This window comes from Ailuropoda melanoleuca, chromosome 20, assembly GCF_002007445.2.
Source record: "Ailuropoda melanoleuca isolate Jingjing chromosome 20, ASM200744v2, whole genome shotgun sequence".
NCBI lineage: Eukaryota > Metazoa > Chordata > Mammalia > Carnivora > Ursidae > Ailuropoda > Ailuropoda melanoleuca.
In genome coordinates, this window is record NC_048237.1 from 26,720,738 (window position 1) to 26,746,509 (window position 25,772).

General features: G+C 41.7%; 1 protein-coding gene across 5 annotated transcripts in view; it reads left to right on the plus strand.

Annotated features, from left to right (window-relative positions):
- FRMD6 (FERM domain containing 6) overlaps positions 1-21,940 on the plus strand; it is a 95,937-nt gene extending 73,997 nt beyond the window's left edge. For all 5 annotated transcript variants that reach the window (XM_034648351.1, XM_034648350.1, XM_034648354.1 and 2 more), the window contains exons 7-14: positions 1,627-1,782; positions 3,588-3,653; positions 4,493-4,561; positions 7,184-7,358; positions 11,434-11,769; positions 13,111-13,242; positions 16,896-16,987; positions 19,228-21,940. In XM_034648351.1, the coding sequence (XP_034504242.1) occupies positions 1,627-1,782; positions 3,588-3,653; positions 4,493-4,561; positions 7,184-7,358; positions 11,434-11,769; positions 13,111-13,242; positions 16,896-16,987; positions 19,228-19,512 (1,311 nt within the window). In that variant the 3' untranslated portion in view covers positions 19,513-21,940. The remainder of the gene's footprint in view (positions 1-1,626; positions 1,783-3,587; positions 3,654-4,492; positions 4,562-7,183; positions 7,359-11,433; positions 11,770-13,110; positions 13,243-16,895; positions 16,988-19,227) is intronic.
- The last annotated feature ends 3,832 nt before the right edge of the window (positions 21,941-25,772 follow it).

Here is a 25,772-nt window from a genome sequence, read left to right on the forward strand (position 1 = left end):
CCATCTTCCTCTCTGGTGGTCCTGCGCCTTGAATTTGATGCTCTGACAACATCCAGCAATTCCTCTGTCTCCACACGTCCTGTGGTGTTTCATGCTCTTCCTTCCATGTTCCTTCCGCCAGTGAAACCCCTCTCCGTGTTTGACCTGGCTAACTTCTGTTCATCCTCCAAGACTCTGCTCAGCTGTCGTTCCTTCTGGGCAGACTGTCTAGCCCTCTCCTCTGGGCTCTGTAAGACCCTCGACATAGTGTTTTACATCTCCTTTTCGAATGATCTGTTTCTCTTTTGCCCCCAGTAAACTGTTTTTGAGTGTATTCTAAAGGACAGGCACAAATGTCACTTTTCTGTTTCTTCAGCATTTCACATTGAGGTGTCCCATATAAGTTTTTGTGGACGGACTGACAGTGCTTCAGGTGTTAAAGAGAAACCACAAAAGGTGTCAAACATTTACACATCAGTGCCTGTGGAACCCAAATTAGCCCATATTACATTCCCTAGTTGTTGTCAGGTACTCACTGAATCTCGGTCCTTTAAATCCGAGCTCCCTGTCAGCGTGCCACAGCCTCCAAAGTGCTAAGATCCGAGTTTCTTCAATCTTTGGGATCACCAAAGGCACCGACTTCAGTGCCCTTATAAATACTATTTTCTGTGTGTTCTTTGACCTGAGAAAGTTTGATAAATGCTCACTTAGGTGATCTCCATGTAAAAGTCTAGAAGGAAAAATCTGTAACTTTGAGTTCTCAGTGAAACTTCTTAAGTGTCCAGTAATTGATAGTGTTTAATTCAATAGGAAGAAACACAATGTCAGTATCTATAAAAACATTTCAAACTAAAAATTCTTTAATTTATTTATTCTGATGATTTTAAGCACTACTCTTTTTGCTCTCCTTGCATAATTCTTTCCATATTTTATAATTCTCATGAAACCAGCTAAGACTTTGAACTAATCAGCACCTTTCTCTTAGCCTGCAGCTGCTGGCTACTATGTATTTGGGGCATTGAAAGGCTCAGGCTACTGTCCCATGAAAACCTGAGCCACGGTGAATTGCAATGAATGTTTGAATGAAATTGTTTTCTCACAAGTATTCAAATAGAGTGTTCATATCAGCCTTTTATGCAAAAACCAAAACTGTTTCAGAGAATTCCTCCCAGTCCCCTGCCTTCTTTGGATTAACATTTAGAACCTCCCACTCTGTGGCTGTAATTTTAGAAGAGTTAAGTAGGATCCGGAACCTGAATATGTGTTGACAGTCAGTGTATTTCATGGAACCAGTCATTTTGCAAGTATAAACACGGATGTGTACAACATTTTGCAAGTTTGCATGTTTTTTTTTCCTCTTGGTGAGTTTAAAGCCAGGAGAACATATTTTTCTCATTTCTTGTGATTTTTCTTCTCAGATATGCAGTACTACAGCTAAATTGACTTTGTGTCTTCTAGTATTAGCTGATTCAGCCTAGTAACATAACAGATGGTGAAAACAGAATAAAAGTGGGAAATTTCCTACTGAAAATTAGCCAGTTTGCATGGCCTATTTTAGGTTCTTGTCCTTTTGTCATTTTGGGGATGAGGGTAGAACTTCCATCCCCCCAACAAATGTTGCATTGCATACCCATTGTATTCCAACAGGTTGTTTCCAAGAGAGGGAAGGACTACATCCTGAAGCACATTCCAAACATGCACAAAGATCAGTTTGCACTGACAGCTTCCGAGGCTCATCTGAAATACATCAAAGAGGCCGTCCGGCTGGACGATGTTGCTGTGCATTACTACAGATTGTACAAGGTACAAAACTTTAGCGTGTCTGCAGCTTCTGAGGAAGAAATACCTTTCTTGATTAGAAGAAGTTTTTATTAAGATTTGTCATTTCATTTTTTAGCAGGCTTTTTATTTTTAATTTCTTTTTCAGATTTATTTATTTGAGAGAGCAAGTGCACGGGTGCACGGGCAGGGGTGGGGAGACAGAGGGAGAGGGAGAGAGAGAATCCCAAGCAAGACTGCACCTATGCGGGGCTGGATCTCATGACCCTGAGATCACAACCTGAGCTGAAACCAAGAGTTGGGCACTTAAGCGACTGCGCCACCCAGGTGCCCCATTAAAGGGCTTTAAAAAAAAAAAAAGTTTCATGTGAACTGTTATCGTAGGTCAGTCTTGGAGTTAATGATGCTTCTCCTCAGGCCTCGGAGCATGATGGAGTCTTTCTTTAATGATTCTAATATTGAGATAACAAGTGGTTTCATATTGTGAATCTGGCTTTTCAGTGATTATGAAATAGTTACTTTTCTCTTTTCCAAATCTGCATGTCTGCTTTGGAAATAAAGTAGGCAGGGGACAGGAAACATTCTGGGAAAAGAAACTTGTCCCTTTCTCAGTAACGCACAGCTTGTGCCTGCCCAGCCAGCATTTTTATAAGCAGCCTTATTTCAGGAAGCAATCAGAATAGCCTTGAAGAGGACCTAAACTCAGTGATAGATTGGTTTCTCCTGTTAAATCTATACTGTATGTGCCTTTCTTGATGTAAAAACATATTAGTTGGAAAAAACAGCCCAAATAGTGAAAATAGGCCATGTCTTGTCTTTACTATGCCAGATGAGGATTGCATTTTCTAAACATAGTTCTTCCCATGTTCGTGGGAGAACTGGCACTAAACATACTCACTTATTTTTATTGAGGAATCTCATAATGGAAATATTTTTTTAGTGACTTAGTAATTTTATGTATCTTCTGTTTTGAACTTCATACATTATATCCCGTTATTACAGATAAGCACTTAGAAGACGTGGCGCAATTTCCAAGTACATTTAAAATTCAGAGAACATTTCAGGAATTTTTTCCCATATGTTCATTAGACTTTATTTTTTATAGTTTATGGTTTAGCTGGTGGAATGGATATCATATTATATGCAACTGATGAATCACTGAACTCTACCTCCAAAACTAATATTACAATATATGTTAATTAATTGAATTTAAGTAAAGTTTAAAAAAAAAGAATATATCGTATTGGCAAGTGATAATTGAATTTCTTAGAAATTAAGTATTTTCTTTCCAAACAAACTGAATATAAAGCCTTTAAATAAAGCCTTTTATCTTCATGAGATAACAGCCTAAAATATTTAGGCTTGCCTCTGATTTTGGCTTTAGAGCCGGAGAGTTAACACAGTTTGAAACCTATAAAATCTAGTGCATCTCAGAATATAGCTATGACATTATATTCAACATTCTAACATCTGAGAAAAGGTAGAAAGCTAAAAAAAAAAAAAAAAAAAAAAAGGCAACAAGAATAGTCTTGTTTATCAGAGTTTTCAATAATGTAAATATTTAGAATATTGTCAGATACGAGTATATATAATATAGTGAAAATACTAATGCTTTGAAATCTCAATGGTTTAAAAAGTAGAATATACCATTATTGATTTAATATGTACTCGTGATTTTCTTAAAGCTTGTAGTCAAGTACAATAAGCAAAGTTATTTTAAGTCAAAAACTTTCTAATCCTGGGATTTCTCCTCCTGTTTTTCCTCTTTGGTACTTAATTGTCCATTATACTAGGAAAGCATACTTTTTCATATGGCTTTATTTCTATAGGATAAAAGGGAAATTGAAGCTTCTCTAACCCTTGGATTGACCATGCGGGGAATACAGATTTTTCAGGTTAGTAAATGAGAAAAAGTGTCAAATGATATCTACTATGTCTTACATTGACAGTGCTCCTGCCTGGTCCTTTTATAGGTTCACTGGTTCATTTCTGGCCATTTATTGGTCATTACTTCCTATTTGTCTAGTACAGATATGGATGATGTAGGATAGATGAAGTGGTACAGTCCAAACCTCGACAATAATAGGTCCTCCACAACAGAAAATAATAAGCCAAAGATTGGCTCAGTTTCATCACTAATAGATCATTAATATCCAGACATTCTTCTCTGTGATTGTTGATTTTAAATATTCTCTTTTATCATCTGGAGCATTATAACTGTGTAAAGAAAATGTGACATGTTAATACAGTGCCAGACCAGACATTTTAATTTCCATTACACTTTTCTGATAAAGCCTGTCCCTTGAATAAGTAATAACTGTCATGTTTTTGCAAGTGGGATAGTATTATACTACAGCCATCAACAGGGGAAAGAGAATGCCTCTTTCTGTTGAGACCAAGGAGAATATAATGATCTCTTATCTTTGATTTAGGCAAATATCCACTTATGAAATTCTAAGTGCCTTATCTCATCTCTTGAATGCCTGAGTCTTGGACTTTTTATTTAAATTTAGGGAAAGGCTCAAAGGGAAAAGATTGCCTTGAAAGGCCAGTTAATGCAGTCACTCAGGAACCCAAAGCTACGGTCTTGTATCACTAATCTTTTAATTACTGTCTGAACATCTCCAAAAAGAGTTGAGGACTCCTTTAGTGTTCCAGGAGAGAAGTTAGAGCCATTGTGGAGTGTCTGGCATTTTCCTCCGTAATTCTGTATGCATTATAATTTTTTCCACAGAATTTAGATGAAGAGAAACAATTACTTTATGATTTCCCCTGGACAAATGTTGGAAAGTTGGTGTTTGTGGTAAGTCTAAAATAACTGACTAAAGAAAAATTGCGCAGTTTGTTTTTGTGGATTTTTTTTGTTCCCTCTTTTGTTTTTAAGAATAATATTGTCCCAGGCACAAAAGTTGGTATTTTTAAAAAGTTGAAAAAAGAAGACAACTAGCTTTCTTAATATTCTTATTGTATGTGCTTTAGTCCTTGCCACTCATCCGTAGTGAACGTAAAATTAAAGAATCTTCTAGCAAAAGAAATTACTAATTTTAATTTGTGGGTCGGTCCCACTACACTATCCTAAGTTACTCTAGTTACAGAAGAAATGTAGTGGAGGAATGTACAAGATGTGTTTATCAAACAGAATTCTTTTTAAAAGCAAAGGGATCAGAAAACAGAAAGCCATAATCACAGGATAAATTACTCATAGCATTGAGGTTGGCCAGTGCTTTTTGGAAATTACTTGTTTTGAGCAGAGAATAAAGAGTGATATTACAAGATGTTTCTGTTAATATCTAACTCTTTGAAACTCATCATTATAAAGAAAGGTCTACAGTTCTTAATAGGAAAAATGCTGTTATTTTTAGAATATTGAGAATAGTATCCTTTTTTTGTTGTAAGAGCAAATTCGTGATTTTTCCCAGCTGTTTCTCTGTCTTGCCAGCTATATCTGGTTTTTGGTAGGGTTCAAAGAATTACAGTTAAAATCCATACTTTCTCTTTGTTCAGAAATTGTTGGAAAAAATGCACAAAGAAAGGAGGAAAATAAAAATTTGTACATATGTGCTTCTCTCCCCTAAGGAAGATGGCCTATATAAATAAAGGGCCGTATTGCCAAATAGTTTGGGCGCTGACTCCACACTGCCCTGTGAAGTCAAAAGACCTGTTCCTGACTTTACATTATTTTAATTAGTTGGGCACATTTCAATCTGATTCCACTTTACTCAGACATCAAATGGGGCCTGTCCTGCCTCCTCCTCACTTGCTCTCTCTCTTCCAGGCCCTTTGTGAAAGGATCTGAGTGATATGAAAATGAGCAAATTATTACGCTAGTTGTCCCTGTCACGTCCCAAATTGAGTAGTAATAAAATGCGTTCATGAAATTGAGTGTTTTGAGGGTCCTGGACTCAGTGGTTCCTGAATTTAGTTGTGCATCAACCTCATCTGAGTAGCTTGTTTAAGATAAAGATCTGAGCCTTGTCCTCCTCCCCTAAGGATTTTTGATTCAGTGGGTGTGGGTTGGGGACCAGGCATCTATTTTGATGAATTTCCCAGGTGATTCTTCTCACAGCCAGCCCAGCCCTGCCCAAGTTGTAGGACCTTGAGCAAGTTACTTAACCTGTGTGCCTTGGTTTCTTTGTTCCCAACTGGGGATAATTGGTCCTCCCCCATAGGCTTATTGTGAGGATTAAATGAGTTAATACCTGCCTAGTGCTCATTAAGTGGCATTTATTATCATCCTAGTGTTGGGATCCTCTGGCGGTTCCTTTAAAATGAAGTCGAGGGGTGAAAACTCCATCCCCAACTGAGATACACAAAGCCATATTGTTTTGTGTCGACTTTAAGTGTGTAGTTAGAAGACGCCTCCCTCTTTGCTTTACTTCTCCCCTCTGGCTGAGAATGTTATGTCTGGAATATTCCTTTTGCAGTCCTGCTGCCATATTCATTAATAGGAGAGGTGAAGGAATTTATAATATCCCATAACTATAAGAATCTTTGCCAAACTCTCACCCTCAACTTATTTTAATGAACTTTACGTTAATGATCCCAGGCTTAAAGAATGAGATTTCTTATATCTCTACTGACAGAGATAATTACACTACTTTTATCTCTTCCTTTCTCTTTCTCTCTTTCCTGTCTCATCCCTTCAATTGTCCCTCTAGCTTCCATCTCCCTCATTCCCCCCCCCCAAGATGCTGTATGCCCAGCGTGGGGTTTGAACCCATAATCCTGAGATCAAGAGTTGCATGCTCTACTGACTGAGTCAGCCAGGTGCCCCCCAGCCTCCCTCTTTGATCCAGCTAAAGAAGTTTCTCCATTTTTTTTCTTAACCCTAAATAGGAATTTGTAGTGTTTGCTATCATAACTCCTTATTTCAATACTCCCTGGAGTTTATCACAAACTATAGTTATTTTATGTGTTTCTGTACCGTCTCTCCCACCACAGTATATCTCTATGAAGGTGGGGACCTTGTCTGTCCTGTTCACTGTCATTTTCTCAGTGACTCGCACAGTGTTTGGTACATAGCGTTTAACGAATATTTGAATGCATTATGCTTCTAGAATTTGTCATCTTGTTTGCTAAATTAGGGTGTTGGAATTCTGTTTGAAGATGCTTTCATGATGGGCCCTTCTCTTTTCCATTGTATAAATGACCCGACTAGCCAGAGAAACCGAAGATACTCCTCGACCATCATACCCAGTCAGTGTTTACCAGAAGACCCTGGCTAGACACTTCCCTGAATTTTTAGTAAACTTTGTCCTATGACATTTTTGAATGGAAAAACAATATTTGTCTCTCAGTGAATTTTGAATGGAGCTTTCTACGTTTATTTCTGAGTCTGTAGTTTTCCTCACTAAAAAGACAATGAAGAGGACCTTGGCAAATTAGACTTCTCTTCCCAAATCTGATTCATGCTTTTGCTCCACAGGGTAAGAAATTTGAGATTTTGCCAGATGGCTTGCCCTCCGCCAGGAAGCTCATCTACTACACGGGGTGTCCCGTGCGCTCCCGACACCTCCTGCAACTCCTGAGCGACAGCCACCGTCTCTACATGAATCTGCAGCCTGTGTTGCGTCACATCCGGAAACTGGAGGAAAATGAAGGTAAGGTGGAGTCTTGGGTGGGGCAGCAAATGGTGCCTTTGCCACCTGTGGCCCCTTACTCTTTGGAGCCCTGGAGAATAGGATCTGAGGGTTTAGCCTCCAGATTCCGAGCAGCATTCCTGTTTCCATCTCATCACTGTCTTGGAAGACCAGGGATGGCCTTGAGGCCCAGCAGCCGTAGCACCTGTCCAGAAAACCTGGGTTATCCCCGTCATTCAGCTGTCCCTGAGTACGGTCTGTCAAGTTTCCCCACACTTGCCTTGAGGACCCTTACAGAAAGCCACCGCATAAAGGTGCAGGCCATTTATCTGCAACTCAGAGCACCTTGGAATCTGGAATTTTTTCCAGTGCAGTTATTCCTTAGATTAGATTGACAATAAAGGTGGGTGACAGAAATGTCTCTAGTCTCTCATAGACTGCCAGGAGGCCCCCACATCTAGGTGAGCAGGAATGACAAAGGAGAAAGAAGTTTTCACTTGAGGATTTTATCAGAAGTCCTGTGGGAGCTTTGCTGAGACACAGAATAGAGCAATCCATTCGGGGCCCCTGAAAAGGGGGATGAGTCATGGTAAGGAAGAGGAAGGCAGCAGACGTAAGCTCTACATTAACCTGATGGTTAGCCCTTTATCTTGAGCTGTGGCACTGCAGAGGGTCTCCATTTAACACACTCGGCTTCTAATCCCCCAAAAGTGCTACTTTGCATATTTCCCTACTTTAATGTCTTCAGTTTGTTTTGCAAATTCACATTGTAGTAATTCTTACAAATCAATTAGATTAGATTTAGGATATCTGCATGAACATTTGGATGCAGATTCATATCTTGGGTCATGTCTGAAACAAATTTTGACCTCTGGGACCCCGCCTTTCCCACAGAAACCAGGCAAATACCTGTCCTTTTAACAAAAAACCTTAATAAGTTTGCACATCTGATCAGTTTCTCTCAATAGCTATCTCTCACTAAATGAGATGCAGTTTGGAGATGCCATTGCATTTTAAGCAGCCATTAGAACATGAATCATTCCCCACTGTGTGCCAGCAAGCTGCTTCTGTCTTTGGAGAGAGTTGACATAACTGCCAGGTGTATTGGCTTCCTCTGCTGACACACTGCCAGTTCCTCCCCACGACGACTCGTCGGCATAACAAATCCATCTCTGCAAGGCTGACGTGAATATCAGGGGGAATGAAGATGGGACGGAAGCACCAAGGAAACTTGTAAGAGTAGGTGGCCTCGGTGTAGAGCCCATCATTTGCCAAATTAGCCACGCTCCCAAATGATCAGCTTATAGAGCTGTGAGTTTATTCCAGGAGCTTTGCCATCAGCATTTTAGTAAATTCTTGTTTAGATTACCTTAAGGGGAGCCCTTTAGAGCCTGAGAGAATTCATGAACTTCCTTTATAGGTTCTAAGGTAAAATTATGAAGAATTTTCAGTTTTTAGAGGGCAGCGTTTTGTCTCTTACCATACATAGTACCGAGCGCATTTGGTGGCTTACATGAGGAGGGCAATGAAGGAATGATACCAGGGTGTAAATTGGATTTTTTATTTGGATAAGTGTAGATAGATTTGAGGAGACATCTCTCTTTTTCTTCTAAAGAAAACATACTTAGTTTCTTCTACTTAGAGATTCTTCTAGATATAAAGAAAGCCTGAGCTATGTTTCTCTGGGCCAGCCTTGGCCTGACTCCATCTATCTCATCCACACTTGAGAGCTTCATCATTTTTATAAGAAAGTTCTTTTCTCAGTGTTGGTTTAACATAACAAATGAACAGACAAAAAATCCAACACAAAAAGAGACTGTATTTTCCTTTCCTTTAGAGTCACCTTGTCTGAAACACTCTTTTAACATTTTATAGTAGAAAATGATCACAAAAATTCTTCCATAGCGTTAAAAGAGAAGTGAAAAAAATGCTTTTGTCACGAAAAAGGTTTTTCAACCCAACTTTATTCAAGAGTTGGACTTATTCTTAGGTCTTATTGTCAAGAGGTCACACTGACTGCATTCTGTTCCAAAATCATGTGTAAAAAGCTTTGTGGTCTCTGGGCTTTTACAACAGAGGGAATACAAAGAACATCAACATATTGATTACTAAGGAGGTGAGAGGTTGCATTTTGCAGGTCGTAAAATAAATTTAAGAATTACGTAAACATTCCTTCAGTTTATAACTGAGTGGTATGACACTTCTTAAATGTTTGCACTGGCTCTCAGTGATTCGGCCCTAAGCAGGGAACACTGGCCAGCCACATAGAACACCAAGGCTGCTCTGACACGTTGACAGGAAGTAGATTTATGCTAGGCTCCTATGAGGCAGAGAACAGGTTGGCAAGTGCTTATCTTCTGGTATACTCATGAATATAGAGTAACTGTAAGTGACTCTGCACATGCTGGCTGGTGTTGGAAACAAAAGGGCTGTTTGTAAAAAGGTAGAAAAGCTTTTAAGTAATTAGGTCCATAATTCCCAATTGTCTTAGAACTCCAGAACCCTAAAGAATTTTTTAGAAAACTATTCTCTCTTTGCTTTCCACCTTCTAAGTGCCCCGTGGCTATTATTTTGAAACTGCAGTCACTAGAAATTGTATGAGAATTTTATAAAGGCGGTATGAGAATTTTGCAAACACCTTTAGCTCTCCATCTTCATCTCAACTGCTGTCGCCTTCTGGAAAGAGGAATCTTTAGAACCCAGTCTAGCTCTAAAAGATGGATGGTAGATGGTGCACATGAGACTTGGCTCAGATGTGTGTGCTGGGCTCTGGTATCCAGCCCCTGCTTTCTGTGTGGCTACGCTTACTCGTTGTTGTGGTGCAGACTATTAGCATTGATATGAATGGCTGGAGCACAAAAATGCACAGATAGCTTTCTGCAAGCATTTTTTGCACTTTGCTTCCTGGAAAGTGCATCTTCTCTTTCTGCTGATGCTCCTTCCCTCTCTGGGGAGCCCATGGTGATTACACTTCAGAGTTGGATTTGGACATCAGGAATGCCAGTGTTTTCACTTACCCAAGGAATAAGACAATTACATCCATCCATAGGCTCCTGAGAACCCAATTAGTCTACAAGTTAGCAATTTCTGAAATCATATCAATTTAACATTTCCCAAGTGCATTCTCTATCTTTAACATTGTTCTAATGTGTTATTTCTTATTGGTATTAAAAATACAAAGAATCTAAACTACTTCTCTGTTTTAAAATTCTGACTTGTAACACAAAGGTATTATTGTATACCTGCAACTCCGTTGTGATTGGTGCTTTAATGTAATGGTTAGTTAAGCATTTGATAAAAGGGACTTTCTAATATGTCTTTGTGTTAAAGAATGGCACTGACCTATGAAAGAACAGTTTAATCAGTCAGAGGCCACGCAGGTATAAATCATCAAACCAGTAGTGATTATTATGTTTTCTAAATGGATAACAAAGCCTCACTAGTTCACTCCAAATGGAGAAAAGGAGTCTTCAATAATGAAAAACTAAATTTTAGAACTCTTTGGAAGAAACTTGCAGAAGAATAGTTTTATTTTAAATTATATTCAGCAGTCAGAACTAAACTAATAATGGGCCAAATTGAATAAATAAAATCAATGGCAATTAGTATAATTATATTTCTTAAACAGTTTCCTATAGCAGTGCTTCTGAAATTATTGTAAAATTTCTAATCCATTGTGGACTGCTACTTCTGCATAATACAAAATCACAATAGTGGCTGTCAGGGTGATGTCCCATCTCTCTAAAAACGTCTGGGTATTTATTTCCACCTACTGAACCCATGTCACTGTGGACCAATAGCAGTTTGCAGGCAAGAGATGGTTTGGCGACTCTACACAGAAGAGCACTTTTCTACGGTTTTGAAGCTTTAAAACTCTTGGAGTAGTTTAAGTACTCCCTCAAGTCTGTTGTCCTGGTTTTTATTCATTTGCCGTCTTCTTAAGTTGAGCTCCTGTCACAGTCCTCACCACTCTCCAACCCCTAGATTCTGGGTGTGGAAGTGCCCTGCTCCTTAGCCTGCTGACTCACTTAAGCTAGCCGGCTGTTCCTTCAGTCTCGGTTGACTGTAACATCGCGCTGTGCTCCTCACCACGCAGAGAAGAAGCAGTACCGGGAGTCCTACATCAGTGACAGCCTGGACCTCGACGTGGACCAGCTGGAAAAGCGTTCTCGGGCCAGCGGGAGCAGCGCGGGCAGCGTGAAGCACAAGCGCCTGTCCCGTCACTCCACCGCCAGCCACAGCAGTTCCCACACCTCGGGCATCGAGGCGGACACCAAGCCCCGGGACACGGGGCCGGAGGACGGCTACTCCGGCAGCGCCATCCACCGCAAGCTGAAAACCTGCAGCTCCATGACCAGCCACGGCAGCTCCCACACCTCGGGCGTGGAGAGCAGCGGCAAGGACCGGCTGGAAGAGGACTCACAGGATGACGGTAACCCGCTCCCCGGCCCTTCCCAGCTCCTAGCGCTGCCCCGCGGGCTGTGGACCCCTCCTTCGTCTTGCCTAGTTCTCAAGTACCAGTTCTGGAGAATTGATGTGTGGAGCGCAACTAGGAAGTGCTAGTAGAGAAGAAGAAGGGTCTTGCAGCTCCCCCTGTGATTGGGTGGAGCTGCTTGTGTGGTAAAGAAAGCATTCCTCTCTGGTAATCTTTGCGGCCACGGGCTTGAATGCTAGTGGATTCTGAGTCCTAGCGGTCTCTTTGACGTAGAGTAGAGGTCAGTCAGCCTTGCAGTGTTCATGTCTGCATTTCCAAGTCCCAGATTAAATAGGCATTGGTTAGGATAGCAGACTAGATGCAATGATAGTGACAGAAATGTCTTCAACTTTTTGCAGGAAAAAAAAAAGATTTGAGCCCAGGCTATTGGTTATTTAGTATTTCTTAAATTCCTCCTATGCAGCTGGAACTCTGGGAATATAATAGAAAGTTAACACCTGACTGCTTAACTCTGTGTTAAGGAGATAAAACCAGACCTCCAGCCTGTATCAGCCAAACTTAGCCCATGTGTGCATCTTTTTTATTATTAATTTTCTGCCTCAAGTGCTATAGCATTCAGGTTTGAGGAAAAGATACTGACGTCATTGAGGAAAACTGCAGCACGTTTGCTTGGTTTGGTTACTATAGAATTCATGTGGGTCTCAAATGAAGTCCTTTAAATGCCTTGTGAGTAGCCAGCTATGGGAAATGGGGACCTTCGTGAACTACTCATTGTGCTCTGGCCTTAGGCAAACAGCCCATCAGTCTCAGTTTACCCTTTATCATGTCACCATGGTGGTGTAGCTCTTTCCTTCTTTCTTTTTTCTTTTAAGATTTTATTTGTTATTTATTTTGGAGCGAGTGTGCAAGCATGAGCATGTGCAAAGGGTGGAGCAGAGGGAGAGGAACAAGCAGACTCTGTGCTGAGCACAGACCCTGATGCGGGGCTCGATCTCACAACCCTGACATCATGACCTGAGCAGAAATCAAGAGTCAGACAGTTAACTGACTGAGCCACCCAAGAACCCTGTTCTCTTTCTTTCTTTCTCGAAGAGTAAAGAATAATTAACAATCAAAACGTGGCATGAGAAGACATGTAGATAACACAGCAATCCTGTGAAAGAAGAGAACGAATACATCTAGTTGAGAATTGTCCCTGGAGTCTCCTATTGTAGATTCTCAGTAGCGGATCTGTTTTAAAATATGGATAATCACATAGCCTCCCTCAGAGAATGGCTATGAATTCTGGTGTCCGTTTCCCTTCACATCCCCAAATGTCTTTTCCTTCTTCTGTGTCAGAAATAGAGATGCTGGTCGACGATCCCAGGGACCTGGAGCATATGAATGAAGAGTCTCTGGACGTCAGCCCAGACATGTGCATCTATATCACCGAGGACATGCTCATGTCGCGGAAGCTGAACGGACACTCTGGTGAGCTCTTATGGGAAGTTCTTCTCCTTAAGTAGTGGACTGTCCCAGGCTGAGAAGCAGGTGCCTCAGGAAATAGAAGGCTTGAGGTGGGGCTCTAGATCCGACAGGACTGGAATCAGCCTTTCCAAGTCAGCACCGTGGGCTGCAGGCTTGACTGTCTTGTGAGGAAGAAAGGGAAAGGAAGGGGAAGAGCACCTAGGATTGGGAATTAGCATCTTCTACCCCATGTGCTGGACAAAGTGATAAAGTAGTTTTCTCTGTGCTGTTGTTGATCTGTTTTGCTGTTGTAAGCAATAATCAGAGAATCCTATAATGCGTCTAGAAGGGGCCTCAAGACCTTTTTGCAGATGAGAAATCCTGTAGATTAGGGGGACAAATGCTATGTGGCTAGAAACAGAGGTCAAGTCTCTGGGTTTGTTTTGTATTGTTTTTCCTGCTATATCATACTGGGTGTGGGAGTCTGCAGGAAAAAGTGTCAAAAAAGTTTGATATAAAAAGACACTTACTAAATTCCATATTCAGTTGACTCTATTAGAAAACATCCATTCACTGTAACCCTAGTAGAGGGTTAGATAATTTCTATTTCTACCAAATGAAAGATGTTACCCTAGAAGGAACAGCACTATGGGTTTTGTTTTTAAGCCTCAGTCCCTCCTCACGGCTCTTGTCATATTTCAGGAATTGGTCTCCGTTCTGTACAAAAACACCCGTTAGCAGTCGGCGTGTGGACATGGCGCAGGCGCCTCCTGCTCTGCCGTGTCGGGTGGAAGACCTCGTTTACGACTGGGGGGACCTGCAGGGGCTCTGTCAAGACCCACAGTCTCTGACAGTGAGCCTCACCTTGCAGCCGGTGCTGGGAGTCAGGGATGAACAAGGCCAGCACACACAGTCCCCTCCTGCTGGCACTTAATCTGTAAGCGCACCAGGCTCCTTTATTGCGGAATCTCACTTGCTGACCTAGCAGAACCGTGGCCTCTGGATGCTCCACCCGGAGCTGACCTGCCAGTGGTTGCAGAGAATCCCTGTGCCAAACCAACACAGGTTCATCGGGCTGCTTGCTCCGGTCACGCGTAGTGTTCTCGTACCGAGCTTGGCCCCTTTTGGTTTTTGTCCATTTGCTTTATTACATAGACATTTTTCCTTTTAAATACATTTTAATATATATTAAATATAAACTTACAATTATATGCACATTGTAGATGCACAGATATCATGCTCTCGATGTGTGTGTGTGTGCGTTTCTATAGAAAGAGAACTGTCTAAACAATACACACCAAAGTACCTGTGGGAAAAGGAGGTGTGAGGGAGGCAGACTTTTGCTTTTTATTTATATATTTCTACATTTAATTTTTATGATAAGATAGAAATAAAATGTAAATAAGGTAGCTGTTTAAAAAGGTTTATATATAAAAAATCCTTCCTGAAATGTTATTTATAATAGCAAAGAAAAGGAAAAAGAACCTCAGTAGTTAACAATGAGAAGTTGTATTCTATCCACATAGTGGAATATTGCACGGCCATTAAGTAATAAGATTTTCAAAGAATATTTAATAGTATGAGAAAGATGGGCAAGAAAAATGGCACAAATTATATAAATAGTAGGATCTCAAATTATAAAAACGTATATATGTATATGAAAAAATACATAAAATATTAATAGCCTTTTCTCTGGATGTTGGGCTTGTAGATGATCTTATTTTCTTTCTTGCATCATCCTACTTTTCCAAATTCTCTATAATTTGAGCATTTACACATTGTTTTTAAAATAATGGAGCTGAGATTGAGTCGTGATAAAAGTTTGGTAGATGTCAGTTTAGTATTCTGAGCAGCAGACTTGATGCTGATTTATCAAATGCAGAGTCTGTTTCTCTCATCTCTGGAACAATAAGAACTAGGAAGATCGGTAGGGGAAGAAAGGGTTAAAGAAAGGAGGGGGTAATCAGAAGGGGGAATGAAGCATGAGAGACTATGGACTCTGAGAAACAAACTGAGGGCTTCAGAGGGGAGGGGGTGGGGGAATGGGGATAGACTGGTGATGGGTAGTAAGGAGGGCACGTATTGCATGGGGCACTGGGTGTTATACGCAACTAATGAAGCATTGAACTTTGCATCGGAAGCCGGGGATGTACTGTATGGTGACTAACATAATATAATAAAAAAATATATAATTATAAAAACAAAATGCAGAGTCTGGGTTTGGGAGCAGATTATTTACAGGCATTGTCTCCAAGAGCACATTGACCAGGAAATCCAGAAGGACCCCTCTCAGGTCCTAGTATACTCGTCTACATCTTTCTGTGAGGATTTGTTCAGAGTTCAAAGCTTTTTAAAATTTAAGGATATTCTAGAGAAAGACCCCCTACTAAAGCAGTCTGTACCACCCCCACAACTTAAGTATCCACCTGAGAATTTCTTACTGTCTGCATGTAGACCAAGAATGTCTTCCTTTCATGTTTCAATTGAACTTATTATCAAACACTTAATATATGCAAGTTCTATAGTAGTCACTGAATCATTATCAGTCGTTTCTAAAGAGTTAAGGGATAGAACACAGAAGGCCACTTCTGAGGTTATTAGCAGTAGCTAAATAAAAATCACATTATTCAAGTTTCTTTTTTTGTGAGGGGAGAACGTACTTTACCTAAGAAGCCATTTGGCCCTGCGGATCTAGGGTTTAACGGACTTGGCTTCATCTATCCGCAAGAAAAATGTCAATAATCATCTTCACTCCCATCTCCAGTTCTTGTTAGCAGTTTTATTTTCTGAAATGTTTTTTTCTGGTGCTTCACTCATATGTCCCAGCCACAGAGGGAGGTTTCAGTCCTGGCTTTCTGTTTCCAAAATATTAGCAGATTGCCCCTGAGCACTGGGACGATTAGGGGCCTTGTTGCTCTCGGAGATCCAGAACCGAATGTCCAGGGCGCCTGCCCACTTGTGGCCCCTGCCCAGCAGAATCTGCTGCAGGAGGTGAGTGCCACAGGGCCCCTGTCGGCCCGAGGAGCTCCTGTGAGCTGAATGTGTCCCGCAGGCAGGCCCAGTACCTTGCCCTTTCCATGCATTTGCTCTTCAATCATCGTTAAACTCTGTGGGATAAATGCTGCTTTCAGCCCCACTTTATAGAAAGAGACTTAGACACAGGGAGGCCAGGTCACTGGCCAGCAGACACAGCTAATTACTCGTCTGGGCCCAGTTCCATCCCAGATCCGTGTGACTCCAGAGGTCAGAACCCCCCAGCTAAAGCACCACACATCCAAGGGGAAGCCAGCGTAGAAGGCCCTGTCATGGTTCAGGGGCGTTACGTTCAGACTTGGTGCTCTGTGGAACATGGGGAAACTTTAGGCGATAAACTGCTTTACACCTACAGTCTTTCTTTTGGCTACTAACTTCATAAATAGCTTAATTAGAAGTTGTTCAGAAAATTCAGGCTCTAAACTCCTTCTTGTCCTCTAACCCCCCATTTACCCCTCTCCTCCCTACTTACTGTAAGACAAGAGACAGAACGTGTTCCGTCCTGGTTGTCCAACACGGAAGAGTAACAGATTTTTCAGTAACAGTATTTGACCTTTCAATCTTGGTGGTTATTTATGTCAGATGTGTGGCAAGAGGTGTGACTAATAGGACGTCTTCACTGTTTTTTCTGTGTTTTACTTTAGGGTTGATTGTGAAAGAAATCGGGTCTTCCACCTCCAGCTCCTCAGAAACAGTGGTCAAGCTTCGCGGCCAGAGCACTGACTCTCTTCCACAGGTATAGAAGGAATTGGAACATTTAAATTGGGTACTGAGGTTACAGAAAACTTTAAATATGAACTTACAGTTATATTTATATAAATGAGCAAAAATTAAAAACCCTGAGGAAATGATTCTTACTAGGGACATTCTTGTTTTGTTCTGAATTTCTGTCCATTCTATTTGCTAGTTCCATTCATCTTTAAGTTGATTTCTATTTGGATAAATTATGTACTTTGTTTCACGCTTTTTGTAGCTAGGAAGCCTCTAGACCTCGGACTTCAGGTTAACTGTGTGTGTGGGTGTGTGTATTTATTGACCTCGACAACCAGGAGAATAATTTTCTCATCAGATGTGTCATGGCAGAAACGTTCCCACACTCTGATTTTTCCATTCAGATTGAATTTTCTAAGTATGCTGAGTGAGGCTGTTTGATAACCTGTCCCTGGCTGGACTATTAAAATATCAAAAGATAAAACACTCTGAAACTCATTGTGTGGCAGCTGGATTTATCTCGCAGCTGACCCTCACCTCTGCTTCCTGAGCATTCTCTTGCTCTCTCCTTTTATGCCTATCTCTCTCTCTCTCTCTCTTTCTCTCTCTCTCTCTCTCTCTCTCGGACCATCCCTGTCTTTTTTGTTTTTTTTGTCTTCTATGTGTACTTCTCTCCTCCCTTTTCTTGGTCTTTCATTTCAGTAGCCTTCATGTGCACCTGATGTTTTTTTGTTGTTTTTTTTTTTTAAGATTTTATTTATTCATTTGACAGAGAGCCAGCCAGCAAGAGAGGGAACACAGCAGGGGGAATGGGAGAGGAAGAAGCAGGCTCCCAGCAGAAGAGCCCGATGTGGGGCTCGATCCCAGAACTCCAGGATCACGCCCTGAGCCAAAGGCAGACGCCTAACGACTGAGCCACCCAGGCGCCCCATGTGCACCTGATGTTTTATTAAATATTTTTTTGAATGCTCCAGTGAGTCCTTTCTAAAGCAGTATGTGTAGCATAATGATTACAAGCTCCAGGGCCACACCGTGCAGGTTTGCCCCCCAGTTCTGCCACCCGGTGTTAGCTCTGACTGTACAGAAATGTCCACGGGGCACAGCTCAGGGTCAGGTTCCACAACTGCAGGACGGGAAGCGCGGTTGTGTGCCTGCCACGTGGCTTTGCAGTGAGGACCTAACGCGTTCTGTGAGGGGGCTCCCAGGGGCACCGGGAAGCCTGCGTGAGTACAGGCGATCGCATCTTCAGGGAGTGCTCACATGTGGTCCTTCCTAATAAAATGTCTTTGGGCTTAGGCCCTGTTTTCTTCTCCTGGTACTTTTGCCTTTAACAAAAAGTGATCACTTACTCTAACAAGTTTGGCTTTTGTCGTATTCAGCAGCAAAAGTTGAGAGGGATGATACCTAGTTTCCTTAAATCACTCATTAAGTATCTTTCATTCATGTAATTATCTGAATCATTTTTTAACCTGTTTATATTTTCAGCCAGTAGCACTTCCTGGGACAACAAGTTCTAGAAGTCTGCTGCTGCTGTGTGAAGTATCTGGCAGAGCACCACTTGCAGTGCTAGGGAGCTGCCTCTTGCCTCCCAGCGTTTTCTGTACTTTGTATTATTTTTCTATCCAAGAATTCTAGCTTTTTAAAAAAACAGCTTTCAGATTGTGTTTCTTGAATAATAATTGGTTCATTTCCCACTTCTTATTAAAATAATAACAAACCTCAGCATGAGCATGTTACCATGCTAAGTTGTCATATTCTAGTGGGAAAAAAAAAAAATAGACCCTGTCTTTACCTATCCGGCCCTATTTTAAGCCTGTTACCATGCTAAGTTGTCATATTCTAGTGGGAAAAAAAAAATAGACCCTGTCTTTACCTATCCGGCCCTATTTTAAGCCAATTTCATGACTTCTGAGATGCCAGAGACAGTTGGGTTCTTGTTGTATTTACTTCTTCGCCTTAGATTCTTCATCTGTAGAATGGGGAGAATAATGACATGGGCCTCGTAGGGCTGATGGGAAGATTGAACGGTCAGGGCCTTGCACATAAGGGCTCCGTGAGTGTTAGCTGCTGTTACTGGTGGTGGTGGTGACATTTTCCCCACAGGGCCTCAGGCCCCAGAAACCTCAGATGGGAAATCACTTTCCAACATACAAGGATTCCATAACCTTCTGTGGTTTTGCAGCCTCTCTCTTTCCAAGGGCAAATATTGCTAACCTTTCACTTTAGTCTATGCTAAAGTTGTTTTAACCTTCCCTTACTTTGCAGACTATATGTCGGAAACCAAAGACCTCCACCGATCGACACAGCTTGAGCCTTGATGACATCAGACTTTACCAGAAAGACTTCTTGCGCATTGCGGGTCTATGTCAAGACACTGCTCAGAGTTACACTTTTGGGTGTGGCCACAACCTGGACGAGGAAGGCCTCTACTGCAACAGCTGTTTGGCTCAGCAGTGTGTCAACATCCAAGATGCTTTTCCAGTCAAAAGAACCAGCAAGTACTTCTCTCTGGATCTCACTCATGATGAAGTTCCGGAATTTGTTGTATAAAGTACGTCTGCGCACAGCTAGCTCTCCAGGTGGCCTGCTGTTTGCTGGAGGCTGGAAAGCCATGGGGTTCTTTCTTTAATTACTGTGCCATATTTTCTTCACCCCAGAACATAGCTCTTTCTTGATGATAACTTGTGATGGAAATAAAAGCCTTGGGACAGTTGCACTTTAAGTATTACACAGAGATAAAAGAACTACAGAGAATGTACAGCAAGACAAGTGCCCGGAAGTTCATGATCCTTGGGAAGGAAAAGTGCTTTACTGGTTACCAAGCCTTCAGGATATTGAATCGTGGTGCGTTTGTTCCTTGTTTTTGTTTTTTCATTTGATTACATGACATCACTTTTTTATCATGTGAAAGATGTTGTTAGGTTTATTTGTTTGCTTGTAAAAAAAATTTTTTTTGGTCACTCCCTCACGCACTTGGTTTGAGGGAGAAGAGAGTCTCTCCTTTTAATGGAGAGACTGTTGCCTAGTCCATAGTCATTGCCGCCTCACCGGGGCTGTCCCAAAGTGAACACTAATGAAGTGGTCAAAATCCGGTAGTTCTAGCAAGCCAAAGATATGGACATAACAGAAGCACAGCCCAGGTCAAGAAGACGTGAATGAAGCAATAACCAGAAGGCTCTGTGTGCTGTGATGCCTTGTGACCCTTCATGCCTGGCCAGTGCCATGTCCTCTTCCTACTCACCCTGAAAGCTCTAGGACCCAGCGGAGTTTCTCATCCGAGTAACTGATCAGTGGTATTCATGTCATTGTGCATTTTGTGGTGTTTACAAAACCAGTTTCTGTTAAAACAATGGAAATGTCTTAAAAAATGTTTGTGCTTGGTGTTTTGTTTTGTTTTGTTTTAATCAAGAACCAATTATGGTAATACTAGTTTCTGCTTAACCAAAATACCCTAATTGTACGTATATGTTATACATATATAAATACCTGAGATTACGTCTGTTTATACGTGTTTAAAGCTTACTAACTCTTCTTCTTGGCTTCCATGACTGTTTTTGTGTATGTGGTCTTTCTTGTCGAATATGGAGGATGTGTGGCTAAATGAATGATACCTACAGACAATCAGTTAATATATGTAGAGTTAAGAACGACTGTTTTCTCATGGGTCTTTTGCCATGATTCTCAACCCTGGTTGCACAATAGAATTATTTGGGGAGCTTATTTAAAAACAGTAACAATGTCTGGGTCCCACTTCAGGCCAATAAACTCAGTCTGTTGCAGTAAGGTCCAGGTAGACTTGTCTTTTCCTTTAAAGCTCTCCAAATGGAGCTAATACGCAACAGGGTTTAAAACCATGGCTCCAAAGGGTGTCTTTCTGTTAATTTCAAAGTTAAAGTGTACAGAAAATGTTAGCTTTGAGAGAGGGCCATTTTTAAGACAGTTACTGGCACTGCTGTTAGGATATGGAATGAAACCATGTCAGGAGCGTCAATCTCTTAACCTTTAGATGTACGGTAACAATGTCGTTCGCACTTCAGGAGAGAACTTGAGCACAATGTCTTTCTATGAGATGTTTGTAATGATTTCGTATTTTACATTTGTTTACCATATTTTGATATACCATTTTTTCTATTTGCCAGGTTTTCTTAAAAAAAAACTATATATTATTTTCTAAAGAAACAGTCATATTTTTATACAAAATTAAGTTTTCAAGTAACAAAGAAATAGATTTTGGGTATAGCGGAACATGCGGTGTTCCCCGTGGGTGGGAGTCAGTATGATAAACGCATGGAGAACACGGACCAGCACTGCCTGTGCCGCCCTCGCACACCCGCACATGCGTGTGCACCCGCAGGGCAGTGTGTGCCCTCCAAGGCCGGTCAGATGAGTTTCACCCGATGCTGGGAAGGGAACAAAAGTTCTGTAGAGTTCTGTAGTCATGAAATTATTTTGCTTTTATCAAAAGTTCTAAAAGAACCAAAGTTTCAGATATCAGAATGTATGAAAGGATCTCGGCCTTCTGTACGAAAGGGTAGAAGGATCATTTCATGACTGCTTCACTTACAAGTAAGTCATGAAATGATCCACCCTTTTTTATAGATGCTTCAGAGACAAATCCTGGGAGGTTTAACTGTAAAGAGCCCAGGTCATAATGTGGTGCATTTCCTTAGCTCTTAGCGTTTCTTGCAAACATCAAGACAAAAGCGTATTTATGTAGTGCTCTATTTTCTCTATATTTCAACCACAATCAGGTCTTCAGGGTTTTGCCAGCATTTTGGTGGTTTTGCACACCCTCTTTCTAATTGGATTTATGAATAATCTTGTGGGTTTTCAAAAACGAAACATGCTAAGGAACATTTTTGCTTTTTGATCCACTCTTAGCAGCAGAATTATATATATGTATATGAAAATCCATTTTGGTTATCTACATTTTGTATTTGGAAATTGTTTTAAACAATAAAAAAGGAAAAGAAACGTATGAAGCTGTAATTTATTCTGCATTTGTTAATATCGTTGCTAGTTGGCGTACCTGTTTGGTATATGTGGCCTCCCTACATCTACATTTGTATTTGCACCAATGAGCTTTATATCTACATAAACTGTAAATAATCCTTTCTGTGAAAGGATCATCATATCAGGATGATACCAAAAGTGTGTAAAAGAAAACTGCATTATTTTGTAATGATTTCTTATAGGCATTTCATGGTAAGATTAGCAGTCAATAAAGTTACTTTTTATTTGTCTTTAAAGTGCCTTTTTTTTTTTTTAACTAGAGTTCTCAGTGAAGCAAGAGGCATTAAGAAGTGAGTGTTTTCTCTGTGTTCTTCTTTCCTATAACAGACCACCTGGAGGTCCATCCTTAAGGTCCAGTGTGGTAGAGCTCCGAGCCACACGGCCCCCATGGTGGTGATGCTCGTGAGGACTGAGGCTGGGCCCCGCCATGTGCCTGCCAGTCCCACGTGCGTTAGGAGTTCACGGATTAACTCCTTTAATCCTCATACGCACCTAAGGTGGGTGCTAGTCTTATTCTCAAGTTAGAGATGAAGGAACCAAGGCTCCAAGAGGCCATGGCGGCCAGCCGCTATGCACGCCCAAGCTGAGGGGCTGAAAGCACTCAGTAAAGTAGAACATTTTTCATTTTTTTAATTAAAATAACCACCTTAGTTTTACCCACAAAATAATCCTCTTTGGAGTGTTAAGTTTTCAGTTTTAAAAAGTGATTACATTTAAAAGCCTGCAATCCCCAGGCTGAATGTGAGGGCAACGTGGCATCAAGGACGGAGCCTGTACCTTTACTTCAGGTCCGGAGACAGGAGTCTGAAGAGCCTAGCTGGCCTTGTGCAAGGATGGCCGTTATCTTCCCATTAATCCAGTTTTCTTGCCTACAGTGGGATTAGTAATTGAAGGGCCATTTGGGGGATTCAATAAGGTAATAGTTGAAATATGCCCCAGAGGACGAAGGTGCAAGAGAGGAGGGTTTTCAAACCTAACCAACATTTAACTTGTATAGAACTGTGACCCTTCGGAAGCATACAGTCCAGAAGAAAAGCTTTCTAGTGAGGAGTTACTTGTGAATTTTGCAGCATACCTGGTAAGTTGTAAGTAAAATTTCTGGTCACCTGCTATGTCTCTGACACAACACGCGTCACATCACGTCTCATCTTCACAACCCTTCAGGGAGTCAGCTCATTTTACAGCCGAAGAAACACGTCCCCAAGATCCTACAGCTCGTAAGTCTAGAGCAGCACTTCAAACCCAAATCCACCTCCAAAAGCTTTGCTTTTTCTACTATATATACCGCGTCACTGCACGTAGAGAAAGCTCAGAATCTAGCACAGAAGACAGACTTACGATTTTGATACCGTAAGAAATGAAATTTATTTGCACACTGTTTTTTTGAACACCCCTGTGCCAGAGCCGTGGGAGGATTACTTGGGCATTGCTCTGGCGCGGAATCATTGCTCTGGGGAGCGGGGAGGTGGGAGGAGCAAAGCTTCGACTCGGAGGAGGGGCCTTGAAGGGGGGCTTCTGGCAGACTGGGGTGAGGTGCAAACTGCTTGAAGAGGAGAAGCCGAGACAGCAGTGCTCGTCCAGGGACCTTTGAGCTTGAGGAACGACTCTCCGACTAGTCGCGGGAGGCCCTGGGTGCTCAGAGGTGTATGCAGGGTTTTTCTCTGGACAGGGAGCCACTGAAGGGGACTATGAAGAGAAGGAGACATGTTTGAGAGACATTATTTGAGAGGAATAATGGGATCCATGCTCCTAGAAGGTAGGGAGAGGGGAGCAGGACTGGAGAGATGATGAGCTGAACCAGGATGTGGCCGCAGGGAGAAAAATTTAAAAATTATATAGCTATGCCTCTCTCCCCTCTCTCTCATGCTCTCTTCCCTCTTCCCTCTTCTCCCTGTCCCCCCCCGTCTCCCTCACAGCCACACACGTCACCTTCTAAGCTAAATACTAGAGAAACAGGCAAGTTTTCCATGCTTGGCAACATCCTTGGGAAGACCAAAAGTTCACTACTGCTCTATAATGAGCTAAAATCTACTCTGCATGAATGCTTTGAATGTTCAAAAATGGCACAATGGCCCACAAACACTCGAATGTGGAGGCAGTGGTTCTCAAGCTGGCTGCACAGAATGACCTGCAGAGTTTAAAACAGCAATGCCTGGGGCCCGGACTTATTTATTCAGTCTGGGCAGGCACAGTACTACGAAAAGTTCGGCCAGTGATGCCAACGTGTGTCGGGGTAGACCCGTTGCTCTACAGGTGAGCCCAAGCAGTGTAGACCAACCAGGCGACCTGCTTCTGAGCCGGTGTGATCCACACTTGGGCTGAGTTGCATCTCCTGAGTGTCCCAGTTTACTGCATGTTGGGAGAATGACATTGTTTTCTTTTTGCCAATACAGAGGTCAGAGCATGTACCAATGTTCAAGTCCCGTGAACTCACCATTTCGGGAAGTCTGAATACTCCCACGTTTTAGAGAGCTGGGTGGTATGTACATAGAATTGTTTCGCCAAGTATGAGAGTAGAGGTGATGTGAGTTCAGTAAAATACTCGAACATCTCCCTGTCACTTTTATTTGCTTCATCATTTTTCTGACGCTTTATATAAGTTGATTGCTGCAGAGAATAATGAATAAAAGTAAGCTAACTTCCCCCTAGCCCTTTGATTCTGAAGACAATTATCTGAGTTAATGGAGGAGCCTGACCTCTGAAAAGTCCTGCTCAGGTGCCATGAGACATCGTGGGTGATGAAGTTATATACTCTCAAAAGATTAATCGAAGGTCTATAAACAGGGCATGGCTATAATTGACCAACTCATTTCTTAGGATGGGTGTTTACCCATCTGGTGTCAACTGTAGTCAGTTAAGATCTCCTCGTTTTATTAGTGTCATTATGGCAAGAGATGGATTTCATAAAAACAGTTCCCAACTTAGAAAGGAATTATGTTCCAAGTTTGCTTCTAAATTGGTTGCTTGGTGTTTACAACATAACATCCCCAACTTCCCTAACTAGCCCACAATGCCTGTTTATCCCAGAAATATTATTGGAGATGATTTTTTTCTATGCATTAGTAACCATCGACAAAGAGGCCCAGAGTACAAATAAGATAGACGGAACGACCCCACAACCCGATACAGAAGACCAATAATTCAATCTTTAGGTTTTACTTCTCAGAGTACATCCATGCCCAAGTGTAGATAAACATAGAAAAAAGCAGGTTTCCTGGGTGGCTCAGTCGATTAAGCATCTGACTCTTGATTTCGGCTCAGGTCTTGATCTCAGGGTGGTAAGTTCAAGCCCCATGCTGGGTGTGGAGCCTACTTAAAAAAATAAAAATAAAAAAAAAAAAGGTAGAAAAAAGCTTCAGGCAAGCCATGCCAAAATAAAGCCTCTCTAAGTCAGTTTCTACCTTGGAGTTCCATGAAAGGTGCTTTTAGAGTTTTCCCAACCACACACCCAGGCCCTAGTCCAGAACTGCCCAACCCTGCTCTGCCATCATGAAAGAGTCAGCTGGAAGGAAACCAACCCCAAAGGTCAAGTCACGGGCCCTCTTCTTCTTTTTTTTTTTTTAATGATTTTTTATTATATTATGTTAGTCACCATACAGCACATCCCTGGTTTCTGATGTAAAGTTCGATGATTCATTAGTTGTGTATAACACCCAGTGCACCATGCAATACGTGCCCTCCTTACTACCCATCACCAGTCTATCCCATTCCCCCACCCCCTCCCCTCTGAGGCCCTCAGTTTGTTTCTCAGAGTCCATAGTCTCTCATGCTTCACTCCCCCCTCTGATTACCCCCCC